This window comes from Sorex fumeus, unplaced genomic scaffold (assembly GCF_029834395.1).
Source record: "Sorex fumeus unplaced genomic scaffold, SorFum_2.1 ptg000098l, whole genome shotgun sequence".
Taxonomy (NCBI): Eukaryota; Metazoa; Chordata; class Mammalia; order Eulipotyphla; family Soricidae; genus Sorex; species Sorex fumeus.
The window spans coordinates 58,221,368-58,237,476 of record NW_026606155.1 but is presented as its reverse complement, the minus strand read 5'-3'; the positions used below and the strand labels follow the sequence as shown (position 1 = coordinate 58,237,476).

Here is a 16,109-nt window from a genome sequence, read left to right as displayed (position 1 = left end):
CTTATGCTGATGCTCATTTTATAAGTAATTCACTTTCCCACGACAAAGATAAGAAAACCATTTAAGAATTATTTACCTTTCAGCTTAAAAAATGTCTGGGGAAGTCTATTGACAGGCACAAGGAATGCACAGGCACTTTTCCTTTTCAACCTCCGGGGAGTCAGAGGAAAAGCTTTAGCAATTAAGCAGAAGGAAGAGAAAAGTATCGACAGAACACACCTTAAACTAGGGTAGACTCTTCTGAGCTCATTTAATGAGTTGAGAGATCACAGTTGCTATACTTGAACAAAAATAAAATCTTTTTTTAATTTTATTGAATCACCGTGAGATTGTTACAAGCTTTCATGTTTGGGTTATAATCACACAACGATCAAACACTCTCCCTCCATCAGTGCACATTTTCCACCACCAATATCCCCCGTATATTCCCCCTTTCCCACCTTCCCCCTGCCTCCATGGCAGACATTATTTCCAATAATTTCTCTCTACTTTTGGGCATTATAGTTTGCAATACAGGGATTGAGAGGTTATCGTGTTTGGTCCTTTATCTACTTTCTGCACACATCTCCCATCCCTACTGATTCCTCCAGCCATCATTTTCTTAGTGATCCCTTCTCTATTTCAGCTGCCTTCTCCCCTTTGCTCATGAGGTAGGCTTCCAGCTATGGAGCAATCTATCTGTCCCGTGTATCTACTATCCTTAGGTGTCAGCTTCATGTTATGTCGTTTTATACTCCACAAATGAGTGCAGTCCTTCTATGTTTGTCCCTCACTTTCTTTCTCATTTCATTTATCATGATACTCTCCATGTCTATCTATAAAAATCAAATCTTTATTTTAAAAAATTTTAGACCAAAACACAAACTAAGGAGAGATTAAATACTTTACAAAGGTTCCATAAAGTGAGTCACAAAAATAGTATGCTCCTCAAGGGAGTGATTTTTTAAAAAAAGAATTTCATTTGCAAAATAAAAATTAAGATTGATGTAATTGATTTAACTTAATAGAAATTTTCTATTTTATGTGGAAAGAACTGATTTTTTTAAAGAAAATATTTCCCTCTTATTCATAAACCTGAAAAAATTCTTTAGCCTGGAGTAGCCAGATTATTCTACATCAGACCTTGGAGACCAAGTTGGACCCTTGTTCCCCTCCACAAGGTTGCAGAGTGATAGGTCGAGTAAGTGTCTTCTCATTCAACTCCTCATCACTGGGCCACTGGAGAAATGACAGTAAGTCTTGAATATTGAATAGCAGCAAAAGCAAAAAAGCATGAAATACTCTCTTTGGATAAGGAAGCTTGTGCTACCAGTCCAGCACCAAACCAACTTTACACTTTGTGTGAAGCATCGCCAACTGTGGGACATGATTTCATCATCATGTATATGTTTTATTAGTCTTCTAAATTAAAACATGACATATTAATTAATGTGTGTATGTGTATGCATGTGTGTTATATCAGGGATCAAACCCTGGGCTCCATATCTGTGAGGCAGTGCTCTATCACTGAGCTACATCTCTAGCACCATAAATATCCTAACTTGTCACTACATGGAAAAGAATAACAATCTACTTAGAGTTGCCATATGCCCACCACCTACAGCTTCATGTTCTGATTCAGCAACTACAAAAGAATATCACAATGAAAGCTCACAACCAGGGAGACTCTAATATGGTTGGTTGATTTTTTTTTAAATGCTGAAATTGCATCACTTGTATTGGGGAAAACTAACCATTTCCTCCTACTACTACTCCCCCCTCCCCCCGCTTTTGATTGATTCTGTTACATTCAAAGTCAGTCACAATAAAAAACGAGTTTATAAAATGTGGCTCTACTCCTGGCTTGCTTTACTTCAGACGCAGTCTCTGAATGGTTAGAAACAAGCCATGACAGCGGTCTAGCCTTGAATTTCTATGTGTGGTGAGAAATTAGACATAACTATGGTCTAACCCTGGATGTGACCTTAATGCTTTCTACCAGGGACAAATCATGAACATATGGAAATAAGCATCTCAGCAGCTCAGTTAATTTTAAATCTTAGAGACTTTACTGCCTTCACACCATTCTAACCTTAGACTGCTCTTGTCTCCTCATTTTAAAAAGGACTCTTTCCTTTTAAAAAGTATCTTTGTGCTTTATTTCCACAGCGCTGTTCTGTTGGCTCCAAGGGCTGCTCAGTGTCCAGACTCAGCCTCCACATTCTGTGATCACTCTCAAGTTCAGGGCTGTGTCCCCTCCCCGCCTCCAATAAAGGGAAAGTGTGGATATGTCCCAGCCCAGCTTCTCAGACTCTGCTCCCCAGGACACTCACCAGTGCAAGTCCTCAGATTTCTCTTTTTAATAAAGTTTGTGGTGGGCTTATGCCTCTAACTCATTTTCACTCATCAGAGCCATTTACCTTCCTTCCTGAGAAATCAGTACTCATTCCTCTTCCATCTCCTGTCGCTGAGTTTTGCCTCTGTAACCTCAGTCAGTAGGACAAAATGTGTTTTTCCTGGCTATAGACAATGTATTCCATCTCAGGCTTACAAACCACAAAATGAGCTCGGCAAGGAAAACCTCTGCCCTTCTACTTCCGTTCACAGCTAACAAAGCAGTTTATAGAAATGAAACCAATGGAAACCAAAGTTTAATGAGATATTTATCACACACACAAACACATACAAGCAGATTTTTTTTATGAGAAGACTTTATACAGATCTGCCTATAGGGTATCAGACATTGCTTCCCAGTGCTGACCCAGTGACCAGTCTGGACTTGTTACTTAAGATTCACCCAAGAGGGTGTTTAAACATATATATGGGTTGGCCCCACCTCTAGAGTTTCAGATTCAGCAGGTCAGGGGTTTGGGAGCCACCAATTGAGTGTGTAAATCAACTCTAACAGCAAGGGTAAAAGTCCCGCAAGCACATATATAACAACTCTGGATGCCAAATGTTCAACCCATGTGACTCTTTAGAACCTACTGTGATTAATGTATGTTCTGAGAGAAGTATGATAAGACTTTTCAGTGTAATTTAAGTCCTGATGGGAGGAAGGATGAAAGCCAAGGTATGTGCTGGCCTGTCCACTCACCAACACCCTTCAGCGAAATGACTGTATGAAGAAGTGAAAAGACCTTTCTCCCCCTTTCCCAGAGATAGCTACCAGAAACCCAGCTTTAAGGCTCTTTGACAGAGGGCTCCTTTAAAAGAGCAGTCCTTACTAAGATTGCTAATTCATTTCATTTGCACCTGATTTATGCCCCATCCAAAAAGGAAACAAAACAAAAAATGATGAAAAATGACTTGGGGTGAAGCATAATGAACACTTGAGTGATTCTCTCTTCCTGGCGCACAATGAGCTATTTCCCTTTCTGGGAATAAAAGTGTTAAAGAGATGTAAGCTAAAACCCCCTTAGACAGGGACTCCCATAAATCTTTAGGGCTTTTCAATGTCACTTTCTCCATACAGGTACAAACCTTCAAGTACATATGTAATAAAATTCCCTCTGACCTGAAGGACTGTGCTTATTTGCAACTGTCAACCCCTTCCAAGCAAGAGTTGTCTTCTCACTAAGGAACCAAGGGCCTCCTCTCTTTCCCCTTAAAGAATTCCTCCCTTGATTCTATGCCCAAGTAGTTGAATGTGGGAATTACTCGCCACACGGAATGATTGAGCATTAGAAATGGGACTGACAAGTACATGTACTCACATGTACTTTCAGCATTTTTTTAAGAACCAAATTTCAAGAATTTAAGTGTGAAAAACAAACTATTTCATTAATAATTTTGACTCATATGTTGCTATGACAGCGTTTTGGGATCACTATTAAATAATACTGTTCCAATATGTTTCATTTGATCTTTTCACTCTTTTAAATGTGGTTCTTAGAAAACTTAAATTTACATGTGTTATGCATTTTATTTCTCCTGGTCAGGGCTGTCCCAGGTGAGATGAGGTCCAGCATTTTCCTTTCTCTCTTGAACTTGACACACTGTACCTTTGGCCTCTGCTCCTACTGCCCCACCAACCTCGCATTCCCGCCTGCCTCCTTCATACCCTCTCTCCTCACTCTCCTTAATCTGGTCTCTGAAATTCCAACACAAACTTGAAATGCCAACCAGCTGTCAAGTGATTTCTCCCTTTGACTTCAACATGTGCTGGAGCGATAGCACAGCGGTAGGGCGTTTCCTTGCATGCAGCCAATATGGCTAACCCGAGTTCGACTCCTCCACCCCTCTCGAAGAGCCTGGCAAGCTACCCGTGACGTATTCGATATGCCAAACACAGTAACATCAAGTCTCATGATGGAGACATTACTGGGCCCGCTCGAGCAAATTGATGAACAACGGGAGGACTGTGACTTCAACATATTCTTACTCTCCACTTCTTTTTATAAAAATATTACATACCTTCATGGAAAGCCTGCATGCAGAGCCTGGCAAGGTCCCTGTGGCATATTCGATATGCCAAAAACAGTAACAACCAGTCTCACAATGGAGATGGTACTGGTGCCCAGTTGAGCAAATTGATGAACAATGGGAGGACAGTGCGACAGTTCTTGGAAAACAACCTACCTGCTTATTTATTCTCTGCCTATGCATTCCTGTTTACCAACAGAACTTGAGGGCTGTTATTTCTGATTGTTTCCAAATGCTCATTTATTCAACACCATTTACTGGGGCACCTTGCAGAGGCTAGGGACTGTGCTAGCCATGGGGATTACCTAATAATGTCAGTGCACAGTCTTAAATGATGGTGGCATGATGTAAACAGAAATGTACACACTAAACTGATGCTCTTCTGTCTTCAAAGGATTTAACTTGCAAATATCATTCAGACCTTTGTGAGGAAGACTGTACATGGAGTGCTCAGATAGCACAAGTATTCCAGTCTGGTGACTTAAAACCTCCTGAGTTCTGTATTAAATCTTTTCTTTCTTCCTTTTGTCTTCTACCATTTTTTATCTTGACTACCCTTTAAATTCCATTTGTCTGTATGTCCTCTTTTCTTTGCTTATAGAGAATTAAACACTATAGATATATATGTATTATTTTCCACAATAATGTAGATACAGTTATTGTTTCATTTAAAGATGAGAAAGTGAAGCAAGAGAAGTTTAATTTACTCAAGATAATCAGTGAAGAATCAGAATTTGTACCCAGGAAGTCTAAGTCTATACACTGGAGTTCTTATCTACTATATTGTTCTGTCTCAGAAATAATACAAACACCAAGGACCACAGAAGCTTGACATACTATGGCTACTTGGGGTAGAGTAGCTATTCTAAAGTAAAACCTATAAAGGAAAAGGAACTCTGAAGGGAGAGATAAAGAATATGAGAGATAGAATATCAGCGATATTGTAAGAGATATTCATGATTATATAAATCTTTAGAGAATACATAGCTAGATTCCAGTATTGGTCTTATTGGTTATTCAGTAAATTGGATTTTTTGTTATTAGTACCAATGGGGTATTAGTCAGGGGTTTACCCCAAATTGTTCAAAAAGTTCTTTGATACTAGGAGATCTATGATAGAGTGTATATGCAATAATTTTGGGAAGAATGTTTCTTGTGGGGGGGAGGGCATACCAGGTGATGTTCAGGGTTAATCCTGACTTTGCACCCAGGAATTACTCCTGGTGGGGCGCTGGGGACCATATGAGACCAGGGATCAAACCAGGTCAAATACTGTACAAGAGTAGAAGTCAAACCCCTACCTACTGTACTATTTTTCCTGCCACACTTTTGAAAGAAATATGTTGATTCTACCTAACAATCATATGTAGCACTGTAGCACTGTCCTCCCATTGTTCATCGATTTGCTCAAGTGGGCACCAGTAACATCTCCATTGTGAGACTTGTTGTTACTAGTTTTGGCATATTGAATACACCATGGGGAGCTTGCCAGGCTTTGCCATGCGGGCGGGATACTCTTGGTAGCTTGCCAGGCTGTCCAAGAGGGACAGAGGATATCGAACCCGGGTCACTCGTGTGTAAGGAAAATGCCCTACCCGCTGTGCTATTGCTCCAGTCCTTTAACAATCATATGATTAACAATCATATATAAAGCATATTATTCAATCTCTGTTAAAATAAGGTCAGGAAACATTACAAGGCGGTTTTTGTGTGGTTAGTCTATGCTCCTGTTAGATAACCTTTGCAATATTTCCTGTAATAAAACTAAGTGCCACAGCACCTACAATCTATCCACAAATTTATCAGTTATGACTTCTAAGTACTTTTTTAAAACAAGGACTTGTGAATATGCATTATACATTTCATATATTCAAGGTGGGGTCCTTTCTCTACCCCATAGCCCTTATGGGCTTAAACTTTTTAAAAAATAATATTTTTATATATAAACATTCAGCAGAAAAAAACCCTGATGTAGTCTCCTCTGTAGGTCTCATGCCCCCATTTAAAAATAATTTTTGTTTTTTCATATAGACACTGTGATTTACATAGTTATTCATAGTTTCCAGTTTCAGGTGTGCAATTTTCCCACACTTTTGATCAGATCACCAATATCAACTTCCCTCTGCCAGTGTCCCACTTATCCTCCCAACCTCCAGTCTTCCTCCTTGACAGGTTCTAAATTTGGTTATTGTACGTTTTTTTTTCTTTTTTGGAGTGGGAGTTTAATTTTTTGGTTTGGGGGCCATGCCTGGTGTTGCTCAGGAGGACGGGAGTCAGCTGCATGCAAGACGGACACTCTACCTATGTTTTATAGCTCCAGCTCCAGGTTATTACAGTCTGGAACTCCTGCTTTCAGTTTTGTTGACTCTACGGTTTAGCTCTCTAGTTAAATAATGCCACGTCATCACCAATGTGTTTATGCTCCACTTTGACAACACCTGAAAGAATCTGGAATTCAGGACATTTGAGTGACATTGAAAAAAACTGACCTCTAAAATCATGAATGCTACATAGTTTTATATCTCTTAAAGTTTAAGGTTATATCTCTTTAAATTTAAAGTTTATTTTATTTATAAGTATCCCATCTCATATACAATATGGTAGTGAAGAAATTTCATGGTTTAATTTATCCTGTTCAACTATGTGTTAGTTCTTATGATAATCTTGCACTGTCTACTTCTCCTGCACAGTCAAATACACTTGGAAGTTTACTTCATGATCATGGATCTTTATTCAATGCTATTTTTCATTATTAAGCAGGTCAAATACTAACCAGTACCCCGCTCCTTTCTCCTTCAAGTACCTGAAAAGATTGTCATTTCCTTCCCCTTAGGCAAGGACAAGTGACTAATTGCAATCAATGAAAACCATTTCTAGAAAAGTATTACCAAAACACACATATATCCCCACTAATTTGGTTCATCCATTTCAGAATATTATTGTATTCCACTTCAGCAATAAAATTAAACAATTTAAAAATTTCATTCTGATAAGATTTCTATTAACTGTTCAGATTGTAAGTTCTTTGTGGGTTGAGTAAGTCAGGAACTCATAAAAATTAGAAACTCCAATACATTTTTTTGCTAAATGAATGAGTGAAAGATTAAATTGAAATGACTGAGAACCATAATTTTAACATAATATCTGTTTAAATCATTTTTAGTTCTCCCTTATGATCATTTCAGCTCTTCAATGATTTGGAAAATTACCCTTAAATGAAAAAGATAATTTATTTCTAGCAATAATATGAAATTTACAATAATATTCTGGCTTTTCAAATAATGCTAACAGAATATAAGAAGGAGATGTAAGTTTTACTTTCTGTTTCACAACCTTGTAAATAGATGGTGTGGTGAGTATGTTGATCTTACATTTGAATATAACTTGTGGACCTTTCCTTTTTATTGGATTTGGTGACTTGAGGGTGTTCACTTGAGGGTACTTAAGGGTCAAATGTCTATGTTAACCTCATATTGGAATTCTATAAATTGTTGTCCATATATTGGAATCCTATCTCTCAGTATTTGGAAGGGGGCTTTGGGAAGGTAAGCAGGTTTAGATAAGCTTCTGGGAAATGCCATAGCAGGATTTCAGTGTTGCTGCTCCCGTCTATGTATGTGAGCATAAAGCAAGCAGGCTACTGTCTGCAGATCAAGAAGTAAACTTTCTTCAACTTAGCAATTTTATGATTGACTCCTTGATCTTGAACTTTTAAATCTCCGGAACTGAGAAATAAAGAAATAATGTTTAAGCCACCAGTCTGTGGTATTCTATTATAGCAGCTTGTGTTAAGCCATATGCCAAAATTCTCTTGTAGAAATGCAATCTTATTAACACGACTCAGTAATTTTATCTTATTTGTCAGAAATTAGTCTGACATTATTCTGCCTCTTTAGTACATTAAGCAACATGTCCACTAAATGACCAATCTGACTTACCAAATGTTTCCTACAAAGGCAGCAAAGCTTTATTTGATCTCTGTTGTTGCTTGGCACAGTTTGCTTTTAAGAGCTAACCTAAATATGAGGTTCTTGGGCTTACACAATGCAAATAAATGAAAAATTTCACTACATTCTAAAAGCTTATAATTGGAAAAGAGAGTTCAGTAATTTAGCTGAAGGTTTACTCTTTATAACACCCCCGTTCATATCATAAATACAAAGATTTTTGTCTCCTGGTAAATAGATTTAGTACTTCAATTTGTATCTTCCTATAAGTTCAAATTTGTTTTTCTTAAAATAAGAAATTCACACCATCAAAAGGCTAGAGGAATTTTTGGCATACCTAACTGTTATAAGGGCTTATCTTGGCTCATAGCTCAGGGATCACTCCTGGCATTGCACAGGGACCATATGTGGTGCTGGGGATCAAACCTGCCTTGCTTCATGCAGGGCAGCACCTTACCTACTATGCTATATCTCCAGCCCCGGGAATAAATTCTTTTATCACACTTAAAAAGTTTACTTAAAAAATTTGGGGATTTTCATCAAAATAATAAATATTAAATATCGATCTGTTTTGTGCAATCCAAATGAAAGTCGGCTATCATAACTCACTGGATAAAGTTTAGTTTTTATAATTTTGATAAATATATCCCATTTACCTTTTTTGCTACAAATCATATCTTATGGTTGTCACGAGAAGGCAATAAAATATTACATACCTTCAAATGACCTCTTTTCACTATTCAGATTTTTGTCTTTCGAATAGTAGTTTTTCTTTAAGAAATAAATATAAATGCCACTACTGGGAGAAGCTACCAGTCTAGGACAAGTTCTAGCATTTAGTGTTCTGACAGATCTTAATTTGGTTATCAGCCAAAGTCAATAAAACTAGTTCATGCAGAACCTTACCTGGTTTTCACCACGTCGAGGGGGTGCATCAGGCAAATTTCTACAAGACCTGAAAGATGATAAAGAAAAGTCCAATAAACACTTATGTAAACATTGATTCCTATTTCCTTGACCCAAATAATTTCTCAACTATGATTCAAATCAAACTTGGGACTTTGATGCTAAGTGAAATAAGGAAGTAAAAAACAATTATTAGATTATTTAGTTTATATGTAAAAAATAAATAACTAAAGCAAGTTCACTGGCAAGAACCAACAAAAATATTAGACTTAATGAAAACTATGGTGGTTATAAGACAGAAAGCATAGTGGTTGGTGTGTGTGTGTGTGTGTGTGTGTGTGTGTGTGTGTGTGTTTGTATGTTTGTGTGTGTGTAACATGAGTGAGGACAGGTGGAAAAAAGGCACTGAAACTTTAATGGTAGGTGTGGTGCCTCTTATACCAAAATAGAGAATGAAGAATCTGTGACATTCCATAATATTATAAACCAATATTAAAAAGACTGCAGGCCATAGGTCAATTTTGCACAAAACATTCCTATTGGAGCTCACAGAGACTGTAAGAAGCATTTACAGCAAAAAGCAAGCAAGCAGACAAAAAAAAAAACCTTGAAATTTGGGAAATGATAGTTAAATATGTTAGACTAGTGAAAAATGTAGTATGACTTTCTTTTTGGTGGGAGCAAAATATGTAAAGAAATACTTTCTTACCAAATGCTCTGTCACAGGCTGAAGAGAGAGTATTTGAGGTTAAGGTGCTTGCCCTGCATATAGCAAACAGTTCCCCAAACATTGCAGGGTATAACTCTAGAAGTCCCTCATACCCTAGTCCTACTAGAACCTGGGTCTGAAGATGCAGGGTCCAAGCAGCATTGCATCTTCAGGCCCTTGCACTGAGCTTACTGCCTGCGTCCAAAAAAGATGGCTGACTGAATTGTATCTTGAGATACACACACATAATGCTGATATTATTGTTGAATTTTTATATTCTTTTACTGACAATACTATTAATAGAAGTGTTTCAGGCATACAATGGTCCAATCTCAAATCCAGCACTGGAGTACCAGCATCTCTTCACCAATGTCCCTATGTCCTCTCCCATTCCCGCCTCGCCCCCTGTCCACCACCACCCTGGTAAATGCACATCTGCAATCAATGTTAGGAGCTGTTACCACTGGACATTTAGGAAACATAGTCATGATAATATTAACATGTATGGTTTTGACGTCCAGTTGCCATAAATCACCACTACCAAAGTGCGCACCACCCTCTAATGATGTCCATATGCTCCTTCTAGTCAGCCTCTATTCATTTGTCTATTACTTGCACTCTGGTTCTTTTCAGATCTTGCTTATTGCAAATAGTACTGCAATAAACATAAATACGTATGCAAATACCTTTTGAAATACCATTTTGTGTTCTTGCAGTAAATGCCAAGAGGTGGGACTAAAGTATCATCATGGTCATGGTCCTCCCGTTGTTCATCGATTTGCTCGAGTGGGCCCAGTAACATCTCCATCGTGAGACTTGTTGTTACTGTGTTTGGCATATTGAATATATCACAGGTAGCTTACCAGGCTTTGCCGTGCAGGCGAGATACTCTCAGTAGCTTGCCAGGCTCCCTGAGAGGGGCGGAGGAATTGAACCCGGCTCTTATATGGAAGCTCAATTATTAGTTTTTTGATAAGCCTCCATACGGTTTTCTATCGAGACTGAATGGATGACATTCCCACCAAAGTGGATGAGAGTTTCTTTTTTTCTCATATCCCCACCAAAAATGCTATCTTCTTTGAACCGACCCACATACATGGCTGAGTTAACACGACTTGTTGAAAATTTTCCTTTAGCCCCCATCTCTTCTGAGAAAGTTTCATATATTTAACCACAAAACTGCATTGAACTAACTCCTTCTCTGATAGAGCCAGAGCCATACCTCTTTTGCTAAAACAATGTGTAAACATTATGCTTTTTCTAAGAAAAATACAAGCACTATGTAATGATTATAATTATGATTGGTGAAAATCAGCCTTTTTTCAGTGTTCAATTCCTTGGGCTAATCCTTTTTTCTGGAATGTTGTCATTACATGAGAAAACATATATAATACACATTTTTTTCTGAAAAAACTGTACCTTCATATCAATTGGGGCAACTGTTTCCCGAGAAATTCTGGACTAAAACTTCATTGTTCTCTAGGATTCGTTTCTCTTTCTGGCTGCCGAAAATAATTATTGCATCGCCCAGATTCCCCTTCTGCTAGGAGGGATTGACATGTCACTAAGTTCTCATCAGTGGTATATATGCAAAAGTAGAAGCAACTTTCGGGAAGCCTTCTAATGACATACACCTGCTCTCTCCTCATTCTTTTGTGTGGTGGAATGTGATTACAAGACTGGATGGTCTTCTTGAATAACAGTATGACTTTTGGGAATGGGCACCACAAAACAAAGCCACATTTCTGTGGCAGAAATTTCTGGCATCATGAAGTTCTATGGAGGGAGTTCTTTGGAGTGCATCTCTAGATAGTCTTATTGAAAAGTTCTTGTACTACTGTTACAGTCTTCAGTTTTCTGCCTCTTGTAAATAATAATAATAATAATAATAATAATAATAATAATGTCCTCCCGTTGTTAATCAATTTGCTTGAGCGGGCCCAGTAACATCTCCATTGTGAGACTCGTTGTTACTGTGTTTGGCATATTGAGTACATCATGGGGGAGCTTGCCAGGCTTTGCCATGTGGGCAAGATACTCTCAGTAGCTTGCCGGGCTCTCTGAGAGGAACGGAGGAATTGAACCCAGCTTGGTCGGGCTGGCTGCATGCAAGGCAAATGCCCTACCACTGTGCTATCATTTCTAATACTATTTTTAAAAAATAAGAAGAGGGAACTTTTATGTGCTAAAACATGGTACTACAACAGCCTGTTTTCTTGTCCAGAAGTCCTCTGAGGACAGAGATTCCACAGGCCTCTGTCATCTTTGTGTCAAATCATTTGCACGATGACTGGCATTCAGTAAGTACAATATTTTGTGAATAAATAAATTACTATCCATACCATTATGTGAGCTTATTCTCAGGTAATTAAATAGGTAGTTATTTCTTCTTCATCTATTAGTTTTAGCACTATACAAGTAAGCACAGATAAATATTTTTCAAAATTATATAAAGTAAAACACAAGAATTATTCAAATACAAAACTGCAATAATGTTAATCACATACCCAGGTGTTCAGTTGCGATGTAATTGTGAGAAGGCAATCAATAAATCAACACCAAGTGGACTGATAATGATTCTTGAGAACTGACTTTGAACAGGATTTTGTACTGGATGAAGGAGTTACTGCCTAATACAACACCAAGGGTGCCTCAAAGTGAAAAAGTTAAAAGATAGGAACAGGAGTGACACATGGAGTTCTATAGAAAGGAAAGACACTGAGCAAAGAATAGTAATCTGCATAAAACTTTATCAGGCCCAATATATTAGTTTTGTTATTATAGTATAAAATTTTGCCACTTACAATCTGTATCAGGCTGGAGTGATAGCACAGCGGTAGGGCGTTTGCCTTGCACGCAGCCAACATGTCCGACCCGAGTTCGATTCCTCCGCCCCTCTCGGAGAGCCCGGCAAGCTACCGAGAGTATCTCGCCCGCACGGCAGAGCCTGGCAAGCTCCCCATGATGTATTCGATATGCCAAACACAGTAACAACAAAGTCTCCAATGGAGACGTTACTGGGCCCGCTCGAGCAAATCGATGAACAACGGGAGGACAGTGACAGTGACAGTATACAATCTGTATCAAGACTATTTTTTAGTAACTATTAACTTTTATACAAAATTGTGAACCACGGGTGCTAGGGAAATAGTACAGTAGGGAGGGTATTTGCTTTGCACACGGTGAACCTGGGTTGGATCCCTGGCATCCCATATGGTTCCAGAGCCTGCCAGGAATGATCTCTGAGTGTAGTCAGGAGCAAGTCCTAAGCACAGTCAGGTGTGGCTCCCAAAACAAAAAATCTAAACATAAATGAAATATACAGTTTGTTTATATTTCTTTAGAAATGACCATTTCTAAAGTATGCTACTAGAGAGCAGATTATTTTTTATTTTTTTTATTTTATAAGGTAGTTTACAATATTTGATTACAGTTAATATTCAAGCACCAATCCCACCATGATTACACCTTCCCACCACCATATTTCAGATGTTTCCATCCCGAACCCCAATCCTTGTCCCAAAGCAGAACTGAGATAATATATTTTGTATTGTTTGTTATCAAAAACCTCTGAAAATGCTAAAAAAAAAAGTATCCTTAAAGGAAAGAGTGTGAAGACTGTTCTGTTTCGACAGGGGCCATTAAGACTTTCTATAAGATATCAGTAACATGTTAAAGGTTGAGACTTGTGTGCTTTTATACATATATTGAGAGCAGATTATTCTAAATACACTCATACTCTGGTTTTTATCATTCAATTCACTATCACTTTCTCAACAAATCTAATATATATTCTAATTACAATCAATTTAACATTACCAGATATGTTACCTTGCCATTCCATTATGTATAATACCACAAATCACTGTCCCTGTCACTGTCCTCCCATTATTCATTCATTTGCTCGAAGGGGCACCAGTAACGTCTCACAGCGAATTGTGAGACTTGTTGTTACTGTGTTTTGGCATATTGAATACGTCAAGGGTAGCTTGCCAGGCTTTGCCGTGCAGAACCCGGGTCAACTGTGTGCAAGGCAGATGCCCTACCCGCTGTAATATCACAAATAGCTTTTATAATACCATACTTTTATAATACCACACACTGTAGCACCGTCCTCCCGTTGTTCATCAATTTGCTCGAGTGGGCACCAGTAACGTCTCCATTGTGAGACCTTGTTGTTACTGTTTTTGGCATGTCGAATACACCACGGGGAGCTTGCCAGGCTCTGCTGAGCAGGTGGGATACTCAAGTAGCTTGCTGGTAGCATCCCTCTCTGAGGGTAGCATCCCTCTCTGAGAGGGATGGAGGAATGCAACCCAGGTCAGTCGTTTACAAGACAAACATCTACCCACTGTGCTATTGCTCCAGCCCATACTATGGCCAGTAACACATAAAAAATTTAACTATTTGTCTCTCTACATGATTACCCCCACTGACCCCTCACCATCCATTCTAGTAGTCATTTACAGATATTATGGTATTGCTGAAATTAGACAAATGTTTAGCCAAATACAAATAATGTGCTTTTTAAGAAGATGCATTTAACTTTATAGGACCATTGAATAGTAACATCACCTGCATGAAATTTACTCATGATTATCACTCTGTTGCTTATTTTTCTCTAATTCATGATTTTAATTACCTTTTATATTTTAATATATATTAACATCTTGCCAATTTACAATTCCAGCTCAAACTTTTCTTCTTCCTCTTTAAAATCTTGTTTGTTTGTTGGGGGTAAGACCCATTGGTGTTCAGGGCTAACTACTGGTTTTGTACTTAGGGATTGGGGGATGATACTCAGTGCCAGGTATTTAACCTCAGGTCAGCTGCATGGAGGTAAATGCCCATCCTCTGATTATCTCTACAGCCCACAGACTGCTCTTTCAAAGTTCGGATTAAATATTTGATTGTCTATTTAACAATATTGAATACACATGGAGCTGGAGAAGTTCTATAAAGAAGACCACACCTTCTACAAGATCATCGTGGGTGATTTTAATGCCAAGATAGGACCGAGAAGATCAGCTGAAGAACTTCACATCGGGACCCATGGCCTAGAATGGAACGAACAGGGTGAGAGACTGTCTGAGTTCATCATGTCGACCAAGACCATCCATGGTAACTCACAGTTCCAGAAGGCAGAATCTAAACGTTGGACATGGGAGTCTCCTGGTGGACGATTCCACAACGAAATAGACCACATCATATTCAAACGATGGTTTTCCCTGACCGATGTCGCTGTTGTCCCAAAATTTCGAACGGGATCGGACCACTGTCTCCTTCGTGCAAAATTCTACTTAACTGAGCGGGGAGAAAGGGCTGCAAAGTTCAAAAAGAGAACTCCCAGAATGACCACCAACTGGGAACTCTTTGGCACTATTGCGGCAACATGGGAAGATGCCATTGTTGACAACATTGATGAGGAATACGATCGACTGGTTCAGCACCTCCATGAATGTGCGAGGAACGCCAAGAGAGAGATAGCCACAAAAAAATGCCTGTCTTTGAAAACTCTTGAGCTAATTCGCCAGCGTGGTTTGGCGCATGCCTCAGGCAACCACAAGCTAAGGTCCGAGCTCGCAAAGCAGTGCAGAGATGCGATCAAGGAAGACCTCAAAGAAAGAAGAGCAGAAGTACTGGTAGATGTGGCAGAAGTTGGGAAAAGTATTCTTTACGCCCGCCTGTCCTTCGCCAACTACAAGACCAAGACGACTGCCCTCCGACGTCCTGATGGATCTATCACATCCTCCAGAACAGCAATGGAGAAGATTATCCATGACTTCTACTCAAATCTCTTCGATAGCCATGTCCACTTGCCGACATACCAAATTCCAAAGGATGGATATGTCGTTCCCAATGTTCTCCCTTCCGAAATCCAACACGCCATTTCGTCGGTAAAGAAACAAACAGCACCCGGCCCAGACAAAGTCAGACCTGAACACCTGAAGAACCTGCCATCAGTACTCATCAATACACTGGCTCGGCTCTTCACTCGCTACCCGTCTGAATGCAAGGTTCTGTCCCAATGGAAAACCAGCAGCACCATACTACTGTTCAAGAAGGGAGACATCCATGACATTGGCAACTATAGCCCTATCTGCCTATTGTCTGTCATCTACAAGTTGTTCACTCGAGTCATC

At 39.0% G+C, this 16,109-nt stretch overlaps 1 protein-coding gene across 2 annotated transcripts in view; it reads right to left on the bottom strand.

The window, feature by feature from the left end:
- The window catches only part of SLC25A21 (solute carrier family 25 member 21), a 557,492-nt gene that overhangs the window by 217,068 nt on the left and 324,315 nt on the right, over positions 1-16,109 (bottom strand). For both annotated transcript variants that reach the window (XM_056134156.1, XM_056134157.1), the window contains exon 2: positions 9,258-9,306. In XM_056134156.1, coding sequence (XP_055990131.1) covers positions 9,258-9,306 — 49 coding nt within the window. The remainder of the gene's footprint in view (positions 1-9,257; positions 9,307-16,109) is intronic.